The sequence below is a fragment of the Scyliorhinus canicula genome, chromosome 13 (assembly GCF_902713615.1).
Source record: "Scyliorhinus canicula chromosome 13, sScyCan1.1, whole genome shotgun sequence".
NCBI classification, from domain to species: domain Eukaryota; kingdom Metazoa; phylum Chordata; class Chondrichthyes; order Carcharhiniformes; family Scyliorhinidae; genus Scyliorhinus; species Scyliorhinus canicula.
In genome coordinates this window covers 124,163,795-124,176,327 of record NC_052158.1, presented here as the reverse complement: position 1 = coordinate 124,176,327, position 12,533 = coordinate 124,163,795, and the positions used below count along the sequence as shown (strand labels likewise).

General features: G+C 50.8%; 1 protein-coding gene across 1 annotated transcript in view; it reads right to left on the bottom strand.

Annotated features, from left to right (window-relative positions):
* ccdc39 (coiled-coil domain containing 39) overlaps positions 1-12,533 on the bottom strand; it is a 187,870-nt gene that overhangs the window by 113,177 nt on the left and 62,160 nt on the right. Inside the window, exon 8 of the mRNA XM_038816334.1 lies at positions 8,734-8,837. Coding sequence (XP_038672262.1) covers positions 8,734-8,837 — 104 coding nt within the window. The remainder of the gene's footprint in view (positions 1-8,733; positions 8,838-12,533) is intronic.

The window sequence follows — 12,533 nt, the reverse complement described above, 5'->3', positions numbered from 1 at the left end:
GGATTCGAGGACGACTTCCTGGGGAAAACAAGAAGACGTTCATGAGGTGTTTGGTTAGTTGTGGGACAGAGGAGGGAGCGGATAGAATGTAGGGCATCGGAGATAACCTTTTGCCATCGGGAAATAGGGAGATCTCTGGACCGGAGGGCCAGTAGCATGGTCTTCCAGATGGTACCATTCTCCCGCTCAACCTGTCCGTTACCCCGGGGGTTATAGCTGGTCGTCCTGTTAGAGGCAATGCCCCTGCTGAGCAGGAATTGACGCAGCTCGTCGCTCATAAAGGACGACCCCCGATCGCTATGTATGTACGCGGGGTAGCCGAACAGGGAGAAGATGGAGAGGAGGGCCTTAATGACGGTCGATGTGGTCATGTCGGGGCAGGGAATGGCGAAGGGGAAGCAGGAGTATTCATCGATCACCATCAGGAAGTAAATGTTGCAGTTGCTGGAGGGAAGGGGCCCCTTGAAGTCAATGCTGAGACGTTCAAAGGGGCGGGATGCTTTGATCAGATGCGCGCGCTCGGGGCGGTAGAAGTGCGGTTTGCACTCTGCGCAGATGTGGCAGTCACGGGTTACTGTCCTGACTTCCTCGATGGAGTAGGGCAGGTTGTGGGTCTTTATGAAATGATAGAAATGGGTCACCCCTGGATGGCAGAGGTCCGCGTGGAGGGAGCGGAGGTGGTCTATCTGCGCGCTGGCGCAGGTACCGCGGGACAGGGCATCAGGAGGCTCATTGAGCTTCCCAGGACGATACAAAATATCGTAGTTGTACGTGGACAACTCGATCCGCCACCGCAAGATCTTGTCGTTCTTAATCTTGCCCCTCTGTGCATTATCGAACATGAAGGCTACTGACCGTTGGTCTGTGAGGAGGGTAAACTTCCTGCCGGCCAAATAGTGCCTCCAATGTCGCACAGCTTCGACTATGGTCTGGGCTTCCTTTTCCACTGAGGCGTGGCGGAGTTCGGAAGCCTGGAGGGTTCTGGAGAAGGAGGCCACGGGTCTGCCCGCTTGGTTCAGGGTGGCCGCCAGAGCTACTTCTGATGCGTCGCTCTCGACCTGGAAGGGGAGGGACTCGTCGATGGCGCGCTTCGTGGCCTTTGCGATGTCCGCTTTGATGCGGCTAAAGGCCTGGCAGGCCTCTGTCGGTGGCGGGAAGGTCGTGGACTGAATGAGGGGACGGGCCTTGTCGGCGTAATTGGGAACCCATTGGGCGTAGTAAGCGAAGAAACCCAGGCAGCGTTTAAGGGATTTGAGGATATTGGGGAGAGGGAGTTCCATCATGGGGCGCATGCATTCAGGGTCGGGGCCTATCACTCCGTTACGCACTATGTAGCCGAGGATGGCTAGACGGTCGGTGCTAAACACGCACTTATCCTTCTTGTAAGTCAGGTCAAGGAGTTTTGCAGTTTGGAGGAATTTTCGGAGGTTGGTGTCATGGTCCTGCTGGTCATGGCCGCAGATGGTGACATTATCGAGATACGGGAAGGTAGCCCGTAATCCGTAAAATAGAGTATGAGAGTAAACTTGCTCAGAATATGAAAACAGACAGTAAAAGTTTTTACAAATATATAAAACAAAAAAGAGTGGCTAAGGTAAATATTGGTCCTTTAGAGGATGAGAAGGGAGTTTTAATAATGGGAAATGAGGACATGGCTGAGGAACTGAACAGGTTTTTTGGGTCGGTCTTCACAGTGGAAGACACAAATAACATGCCAGCGACTGATAGAAATGAGGCTATGACAGGTGAGGACCTTGAGAGGATTTTTATCACTAAGGAGGTAGTGATGGGCAAACTAATGGGGCTAAAGGTAGACAAGTCTCCTGGCCCTGATGGAATGCATCCCAGAGTGCTAAAAGAGATGGCTAGGGAAATTGCAGATGCACTAGTGATAATTTACCGAAATTGACTAGACTCTGGGGTGGTCCCGGCGGATTGTAAATTAGCAAACGTGACACCACTGTTTAAAAAAGGAGGTCGGCAGAAAGCAGGAAATTATAGGCCAGTGAGCTTAACTTCGGTAGTAGGGAAGATGCTGGAATCTATCATCAAGGAAGAAATAGCGAGGCATCTGGATAGAAATTGTCCCATTGGGCAGACGCAGCATGGGTTCATAAAGGGCAGGTCCTGCCTAACTAATTTAGTGGAATTTTTTGAGGACATTACCAGTGTAGTAGATAACGGGGAGCCGATGGATATGGTATATCTGGATTTCCAGAAAGCCTTTGACAAGGTGCCACACAAAAGGTTGCGGCATAAGATAAAGATGCATGGCATTAAGGGTAAAGTAGTAGCATGGATAGAGGATTGGTTAATTAATAGAAAGCAAAGAGTGGGGATTAATGGGTGTTTCTCTGGTTGGCAATCAGTAGCTAGTGGTGTCCCTCAAGGATCCGTGTTGGGCCCACAATTGTTCACAATTTACATAGATGATTTGGAGTTGGGGACAAAGGGCAATATGTCCAAGTTTGCAGATGACACTAAGATGAGTGGTAAAGCGAAAAGTGCAGAGGATACTGGAAGTCTGCAGAGGGATTTGGATAGGTTAAGTGAATGGGCTAGGGTCTGGCAGATGGAATACAATGTTGACAAATGTGAGGTTATCCATTTTGGTAGGAATAACAGCAAACGGGATTATTATTTAAACGATAAAATATTAAAGCATACCGCTGTTCAGAGAGACTTGGGTGTGCTAGTGCATGAGTCACAGAAGGTTGGTTTACAGGTGCAAAAGGTGATTAAGAAGGCAAATGGAATTTTGTCCTTCATTGCTAGAGGGATGGAATTTAAGACTAGGGAGGTTATGTTGCAATTGTATAGGGTGTTAGTGAGGCCACACCTGGAGTATCGTGTTCAGTTTTGGTCTCCTTACTTGAGAAAGGACGTACTGGCACTGGAGGGTGTGCAGAGGAGATTCACTAGGTTAATCCCAGAGCTGAAGGGGTTGGATTATGAGGAGAGGTTGAGTAGACTGGGACTGTACTCGTTGGAATTTAGAAGGGTGAGGGGGGATCTTATAGAAACATTTAAAATTATGAAGGGAATAGATAGGATAGATGCGGGCAGGTTGTTTCCACTGGCGGGTGAAAGCAGAACTAGGGGACATAGCCTCAAAATAAGGGGAAGTAGATTTAGGACTGAGTTTAGGAGGAACGTCTTCACCCAAAGGGTTGTGAATCTATGGAATTCCTTGCCCAGTGAAGCAGTTGAGGCTCCTTCATTACATGTTTTTAAGGTAAAGATAGATAGTTTTTTGAAGAATAAAGGGATTAAGGGTTATGCTGTTCGGGCCGGAAAGTGGAGCTGAGTCCACAAAAGATCAGCCATGATCTAATTGAATGGCGGAGCAGGCTCGAGGGGCCAGATGGCCTACTCCTGCTCCTAGTTCTTATGTTCTTATGTAATCCGTATTTGTCGACCATTCGGTCCATCTCCCGTTGGAAGACCAAGACCCAATTTGTGACACCGAATGGAACCCTGAGGAAGTGGTAGAGGCGCCCATCTGCCTCGAACGCGGTGTACTTGCAGTCACTCGCGCGGATGGGGAGCTGGTGATAAGCGGACTTGAGGTCCACCGTGGAGAAGACTTTGTATTTCGCCATCTCGTTTACCATGGCGGAAATACGGGGGAGAGGATACGCGTCCAGTTGCGTAAACCGGTTGATGGTCTGGCTGTAGTCTATGACCATCCGGTTTTTCTCCCCAGTCCAGACCACAGCACATGGGCTCGCCAGGGACTGTTGCTGGCCTCGATGACCCCTTCCTTCAGCAACCTATGGACCTCGGACCTGATGAAGGTCCGGTCCTGGGCGCTGTACCGTCTGCTCCGGGTCGCGACGGGTTTGCAATCGGGGGTGCGATTAGCAAACAAGGAGGGGGGTCCACTTTGAGGGACGCGAGGCTGCAGACAGTGAGGTGGGGTATAGGGCCGCCGAATTGGAAGGTCAAGCTCTGCAGGTTGCACTGGAAGTCCAGTCCTAGGAGTGCCGGTGCGCAAAGGTCGGGGAGGATAAGGAGTTTATAATTTTTTAAAACCTTCCCCTGGACCGTGAGGTCCGCAATGTAGCACCCGGTGATGCGGACGGAGTGCGAACCTGAGGCTAACCCGATTTTGTGTTTTACAGGGTGGACAGGGAGCGCGCAGCGTTTTACCGTGTCAGGGTGTACGAAGCTTTCCGTGCTCCCGGAGTCCAGCAGGCAGTCCGTCTCGTGCCCGTTGAGGTGGATTTGCGTCGTCGTCTTGGCGAGCGTGCGTGGACGTGACTGGTCGAGCTGAATGGCCGCGAGCCGTGGAGAAGATCCATAATTGTCGTTGTCGGTCGACTGGGTGCTGGCAGGACCTTGTGTGCCCGTCCAGGATGGCGGCGCCCAGGACCCGCACGTGGAGTCGGGGCCCCAAGATGGCGGCGCCCAGGACCCGCACGTGAAGTCGGGGCCCCAAGATGGCGGCGCCCAGGACCCGCACGTGGAGTCGGGGCCCCATGATGGCGGCGCCCAGGACCCGCACGTGGAGTCGGGGTCCCAAGATGGCGGCGCCCAGGACCCGCACGTGGCGTCCGGGCCCAAGATGGCGGCGCCCGCAGGACCCTCATGGTTGCTGGGGGCAGGGTTAGCGGTGCCGGCGGGCCGATCGGAGCGGCCGAGAGCGGGGCAGAGAGACGCGCAAGCCGGGCGCAGGGGCCTGGGGGCGGGGGGGGAGATCCCTGGTCGCTGCGCGGCTCAGCAGCGACCGATTCGGCCTGGCAGACCGGCGGAAAATGGCCCTTCTTCCCGCAGCTCTTACATAGGGCGGAACGGGCCGGGCAGCGCGGGCTGGGGTGTTTGGCAAGCCCACAGAAATAGCTGCGGGGCCCTGCGGGGCCCTGCGGACTTGTCGGGGCGTCCCGCGGCGCAGGCCTGAGGGGGGTTGGGAGCGGCGGATGGCGGTGGGGAAGCGTGCCAGGACGCCCAGGGCGCTGCAGCGCGGCTGGGGACATAGGCGCGGGCGTTTAAGTCAGCGACCTCCAGGGAGGTGGAGAGAGTCCGTGCTTCAGTTAGGCTGAGGTCGTCTTTTTCCAGCATTCGCTGGCGGATAGCTGCGGACTGCATCCCAGCCACGTAAGCATCTCTGATTAAAAGTTCCATGTGCTCAGTGGCTGAAACTTGGAGGCAGGCGCAATTCCTCCCCAGGACAGCGAGGGCCCGGTAAAACTCATCTAAGGACTCACCGGGGAACTGTTGTCTGGTAGCCAGCAGATGTCGGGCGTACACTCGGTTTACCGGCTTAAGAAATTGTCCTTTTAGCTTATCCATGGCCACGTCATATTCCTTTTCTTCCTCTATCATCGCGTAGGCTGCCACGCCTGGAATGGAGAATATGAAGTTTCTGTCCCATGGTGGGGGGGCTGCTTGCGGTCGCCAGATAGCTATCGAAACACGGCAGCCAATGCTTGAAGATTGCCGATGCGTTCGGAGTTTGCGGGCTGATGCAGAGGAATTCGGGCTTGATCTGGAGCTCCACCTTCAAATTTCTAGTAGTTTAAATTGATGTACCATCAACTGAACGCGAGACGAGTTGCTGAACAAAAGTATGGCTTTAATCTACTAGATGTTAGCCCTGCGGTCGATTACAGTAGAAGGACGACTGCCGGGAGTACTGGGTATTTATACTCCGCCCTGGAGGCGGGATTAACTCAGCCTCTCGACCAATCGGGGAGCCGTCACATGACTGGTCTCAACCAACCGGTCGAGAGGCACATGACCGACCAGGGCCAATGGTAAGCCGGTGTTCTGCACCAATGGCAGGCAGCTATGCTAATCATACCACCACAGTAATCGAAAATAATCCGACCTGCTCTTATTCGTGGCCATACTCGCCATCGAGGCCTCATACAACAGCCTCACCCAACTGACAAACCCCTCCCCAAACCCGAACCTTTCCAGCTCCTCCCACAAGTACCTCCACTCGACCCTATCAAAGGCCTTCTCCGCATCTGGCCTTCTCCGCATCTGGCGCCACCACTATCTCCGCCTCCCCTTCTACCGCCGGCATCATTATAACGTTCAAGTGCCTCCGTATATTAGTGTTCAGCTGCCTCCCCTTCACAAACCCCGTTTCATCCTCGTGAATAACCTGCGGCACACAGTCCTCAATCCTCGTGGCTAAGATCTTTGCCAACAACTTAGCAATCCCTCCTCCCGGGCCTCCGCGTATCTCCTGTCCACCCTCACAATCTCCCCAACCAATCTCTCCCTTTCTCTCCGCTCCCCTCTCTCCCTGTAGGTCCGAATGGAGATCAACTCTCCCCGAACCACCGCCTTCAGCGCCTCCCAGACCATCCCCACTCGGACCTCCCCATTATCGTTGGCCTCTAGATACCTCTCGATACATCCTCGAACCCGCCCCCTAACCCTTTGGACACTTAGGGACAAGTTAGAATATCCACTCCACTTAATCTACTTATCTTTGGAGGAAACTCCTGCAGACACGGGGAGAAAGTACAAACTCCTCACAGTCACCCAAGGTCAGAATTGAACCGGGTCCCTGGCGCTGTGAGGCAGCCACTGTGCCACCCAGACAATGAAGGGAGAAATTAGGAAGGGCATCTGTACCTTTAGTTTAAAGTGGTGTTCAATTACTTATTTGAAGGTGTCGATACAGTAGAGAGATGAAGAGGTTTAGTGAGGGACCTTTAAGAGCAAGTCCAAGGCAGTTAAAGGGTGTTACCGTGGTGGGACAAAAAAGTCTGGATTAAAATGAATAGACTGGTTAGGAATATAGAACTGGAGCAGATTTCAGAAGCTGTGTAGATCAAAATTGCAGACAATTTAAAAGGAATTTTAATTAACTGTGGCAGTGAAAGGTGCACAAAATCAATGAGCAAGGATTGGTGTACAGCGAAACCAGCCCACATCTGGGGAAAAAATATATCCTGCAGAGTTACTGCCCTTGACATCAAGACCACATTTCACCAAGTGTGGCAACAAGGAACACTAGCAAAACTGAAGTCAATGTGAATCAGGGTAGACCTCTGCACTGGTTGGAATCAACAAATGAAAATGATCCTGGTTGTTGGAGGTCAATCATGTCAGCCTTGGGACATCAATGCAGGAGTTCCATTTTTCATCTGTTTCATCAATGATCTTTCCTCTATCAGGAGTTCAGAAGTGGGAATGCTCGCTGATGATTTCACGATATTCAGCACATTTTGCATGTCCTCAGATACTAAAGCAGTCCCTGTTCAATGCACCAAGACCGGGACAATATTCAGCCTTGAGCTGATAAGTGGGGAGTAACCTCTGTGCTACACAAAAACCAGACAATGGGAATCTCCAACAAGAGAGAATCTAAGCATCTCCCCTTGGCATTCAATGGCTTACCATCATTAATTCCCCCACTATCAGAATCCTGGGGTTTCACCACTGACCAGAAACTGAATTGGACAAGCCATTTAAATACTGTGGCTACAAGAGCAGGCCAGAGGCTGGGAATTTTGCGGTGAGTAACCTCCTGATTCCCCAAAGCCTGTCTGCCACTACAATGACCAAGTCAGCAGTGTGATGGAATACTCTCCACTTGCCTATATGAGTGTAACTCCAACAACACTCCAGGAGCTCAACAACATTCAGAACAAAGCAGCTTGTTTGACTGGCACCTCATCCACCACCTGCAGCATTAATTTCCTTCACTGCCGATGCGCAGCAGCAGTGTTGTACCATCTACAAGATGCACTGTAGCAACTTACTAAGGCTCTTTTGACAGCAACACAAATCTGGGATCTCTACCCTCTAGAACAGGGGTGGGCAAACTTTTCCGTGCAAGGGCCACATTCAGAAATTCACAATTCACGAAGGGCCGCATAGTATATTAAGTAAAATAATTACTTCACCCGGTTATGATTCTGGGCGCCTCATATAGAACATAGAACAGTACAGCACAGAACAGGCCCTTCGGCCCTCGACGTTGTGCCGAGCAATGATCACCCTACTCAAGTCAACGTATCCACCCTATACCAGTAAGTAACCCAACAGCCCCCCCCCCCATTAACCTTAAAAATTTTTTTAAAAAAAAATAAAAATTTTTTAAATAAATTTTTTTTTTAATAATGACTTGATGGGCCGCAGAAATACCTTTGGCGGGCCGCATGCGGCCCGCGGGCCGTAGTTTGCCCACCCCTGCTCTAGAAGGACGATGGCAACAAATACATGGAATCACCACCACATTCAAGTTCCCCTCCAGCCATATACTACCCTGACTTGAAATTATATCGCTGTTTCATCATTATCACTGTGTTGGAATCCTGGAACTCCATCCCTAACAGCACTGTGGATTTTCCTACGACACATGCACTTCAGTGGTTCACGAAGACAGTTCAACACCTTTTTCCCAAGCACAATTAGGGATGGTCAATAAATGCTGGCCGAGCCAGAAAACCTGCATTACATAAACAAATAAATAAATGAAGAGTTGTGGATGTGTGAGATTTTATGGAGGATGGGGGACATAAAGGAAAGCACATGTGGAGATGAAAGACATATTATCGTGGAAGTCCATGTTTTTGAAATGGGAAAAGTTAAAACTAGCTGAGTGCAGAGACACATTTATTAGGAAGAGTTCTTAGTATATTCTGTACCTCAAGTTCCACAAACACTTTTCTTGAACAATTAGAAAATATATTAAATTATTAAAAGAGAGACATCAGCAACATGTTTAAACAAAAATAAATAGATCATGACACTGAGTAAAACTCTTACTTGTTTGATTTGTCCATATTTTGTCTTTTCAGATTTGTTATTTGACTTCTTAGGGTTTCCAGGTCAGTTGCAGTCCTGTCCACTCTGTTTTTTAAGGTGTCAAGCTGTATATATTATTAAAGAAAATTTAGACAGAAACTGAATATCATAATAGATATTTTAAAATAATCTATTGAAGTTCTGATACAGGACAGGTAAGCAGGTTGTGAAAAATGCTTCATGTATACTTCAGAGCCTGCTCCAGGAAGATGCCTAAAGCAAAAGACTGGTTGTGGAAAACTGAAATAGGAACAGAAAATGCTGGTAATGCTCAGCAAGTCAGGCAGCATCTGTGGAAAGGAAATAGAGTTAACTTTTCAGGTTGATGACAGTTCATCAGAATGTTAAAGTTAATTTTGTTTTTCTCTCCTCAGATGCAGCCTGACTTGCTGAATATTTGCAGCATTTGCAAACACTGATACAGGTCTGTGGTTGGCTTCTGGGGGGTAAGGAACATGTTTCTTAAGGAGGTGAAAATGATCCCTTTAGGTGGCCTTGAACACAGCTGGAACGGCACTATAGCAACAGCCATGTGATTATTCACAATAGAAAAGAGGAGGCAGCTGGGACCCTGAAAATGTGCTCCGGAAACATTGATCATTCCAGGTGAGCTCTCAGGGTATCCAGCATAATAGTAATGTGCTGCATGCTACACAATATGGTGTAGAAGAGGAGCCTTCAGAGGTGCATACAATCAGAGGGGACAGAAGCTACAACATCTGAGGAGGAAGACAATTAGGAACATGAGAAGTAGGAGGAGGAGGCCCAGTCCAGGCTCAGGACTGGGCCTGACAACAAGTGGGTATAAGACGGAACAGCAGACCATGAAGGGGCAGGCTCATTTATCCATTGCTGCTTTTTTGCAGGAGGGTGTCTGCTCCAAAGTAGATTCACCTAGGGAAAGGTAACAATTCATTTCAGCCAATCCCCAGGGAGCAGCTTCTATATCATAAACGTTTAACGCGGAAGCCATACCTACTCAGTGAAATACTCATCCTCAACAAGAGAGAACACCAACAGCATGTTATAAAAGTCAGTGCCATCAACATGGCTGAAACCATGACTCTCATGGACCTTGGCTTCAACATAGTACACTGTATAAAATCCTTCAGAACCCTATATATATATGTTAGTGACAGTCAACAAGTCTGCCAAAATATGACACAGTGCCTACTCAAACTATACCCACTGTACACAGAATGCCAGTGGAAGCAGAACTTTACATTCACAACCTTCCGATATGATTGTATGTGCCAACAGTATTGCAGCTATTGCACATTGTACAGGACGAGGCTACAAATGTACATATCCGTCTAACACCGGCATCCATTTTATGGTGGTGTGGTAGCTGCAGCATGCGCCAGACATGGGGCTGGATTCTCCACAGCCCCGTGCGGGGGGGGGCGGAGAATCATCTTCAGCGCCGAAATCTGGCCCGGCGCCGGTCCAGCGATTCTCCGGGACCTGAGAATCTGCGTTTTATCGGAGTACTCTGTGTGGCTGGGGGGGCCATTGCAAGAGGCCCGGCCAGCAATCCTCCTCTCCCAACCGGCTGAGTTCCCGATGGCGTGGTTCAAATCACCTATTGCCATTCGGGAACCTCGCATGGTGGCTGCGGACTCAGTCCGGGGCCACCCTCGTGGGGGTGCGGGGGTATCAGGCACCTGGGGGGGGCCTTATGGGTGGCCAGGGGACAGATCGGACCAGTCAGATCTTCGGGCGCACGGCCGATCGGGGGGTGCCTACATCTTGCAGCTGCCTCCATGCGCGTGCGCGGACACAAAACCGGAAGTACGGGAGCCCGTATCTGCAGCTGAAGCTGCGTGAATCACCCTAGGTGCCTGCTAGCCCCCTGCAGGGCACTGAATCAGCTCAAACTTTCTTCAGGAACCTTCGAGTGAAACACAAGTGTTTTTATGCCAGTGTGGGGACATAGTCCCATTTTTGGAGAATCCAGCCCCTTGTCTTCCTGTGAAACCACAGCCTCTACCACCTGGAAGATAAAAACCTCCAATGTAATGGGGATTCTATACAAGCATGATTTCCTGGAGCATATATGACGTCTTGGCATGCAGAAAACTCACAAGTGACAGTTTAAGACTTATTTTAAGTGGGTGGCATGAGAGGTCCTTGAGTTTACACCAGCACTGTTTTGTCCTGCCATGGACTTTTCTGCACAGCTCCCACCAGCATTTCTTTATCTTGCCCGAGACTCCCCTGCACATGCTTTCTCCAGCTGATTTAGTTGTGACTATTTGTTTTGGAAGAGTGTTGATTCGTCAAATGTAATGCTGTCTCCTCATCCTCTCTTTGTCCTTCTAAAGCAGAAAGGATGAGGTGGCTGTGGTGAATCACAGTAGCGTAATTCACACTGTATTACACATGTTGTACTATGTCTCTGTAAGCTCGGCACACGAGCAGGCGCTGCTCTGCCACTAGGGGTGATGCACTGGGAATGTACGGGAGTTTGTACTGGGCTCCACCCGTGGCTCTACCTACGGCTCCTCCCCCTAACCGGAAGTATAAAGGTTGATGCTGAGAGCCTGCCTGCCAGTTCATCTGGAGTTCATCTTGTCACAGGCAGGCTCTGTTGTAAGACGATTAAAACCACTGTTCACTTCTAACCACGTGTCGCGTGAATTGATGGTCTCATCAATTTAATCGTCTTAAGAAACAGTAAGGAATGACCATTGAATCAGCCCTCAAGCCTAATCGACTGGAACTCGACCCGCAGGATGCAGAGGCGAAATAAATCTTTTTGCATTGGCTCCGATGTTTTAAGGCCTACCTGGCTGAAGCAAGCACCACAGAAACGACGGAGGAGCAGAAACTCAGCCTACTGCACGCGAGGGTGAGCCATCGTATATCTACTCAGCTAAGCTGTACCGACTCATATACAGAGGCCCTGGCCCTACTCGATAGAATGTACGTGAGGCCTATCAATGAGGTGTACGCGCGCCACGTTTTTACTACTCGCCGCCAGTGCCCTACAGGATCGCTAGAAGAATTCCTCAGAGACTGAAAAGCCTTATCCCGGGACTGTAATTATCAGGCTTTAACTGCTGCAGAACATAGAGAACTTGGTGTCCGCGATGTCTTTGTTGCAGGCCTTAGATCAAATTACGTGCGCCAGCGACTGCTGGAGAAGGGGGCCCTAAATTTAGAAGATACTGTTGAACTCGCTACAACTATGGAGGTCTCATTTCGTAGCCTCACCTCGTTTCCTGCCGACTGAGCAACCCCGTCATGGGCCCCCGACCAGCGACTCTCCCAGGCCTGGGCCGTGCGGCCACCCAGCCACCATGATGCCCCAGCCTGCCACTTTTGTGGCTAGCCCCAGCACCCGCTGCAGCACTTCCCGGCCCGCAACGCGACCTGTAGCAGCTGCGGGCGAAAAGGCCACTACGCCAGAGTATGCCTGGCAAGGAAGGGCCCAACCCCTAAACCTCCAGCGGCACAAAGTAATCGCCCTCCGCACTCGCAGGCCCGCAGGCCCCGAAACGCAGTGGCCTATGCCCCGACTCCGCCCCAACCCGCCACGTGCGATCCATGGGGGCCACCATCTTGGCGGACCCCCACCACGCGGTCCACCACAGGCGACTCATGGAGGCCGCCATCTTGGACGCCATCTTCCTCACCGCCCGCCACGTGCGATGCATGGGGGCGGCCATCTTGGGCCCCATCCTCTCCACACTCAGGAAACTCAATTGAAGACTGCAACCTCAGCGGGCACTCATCACGGGGCCATCCCAGCACAGCTG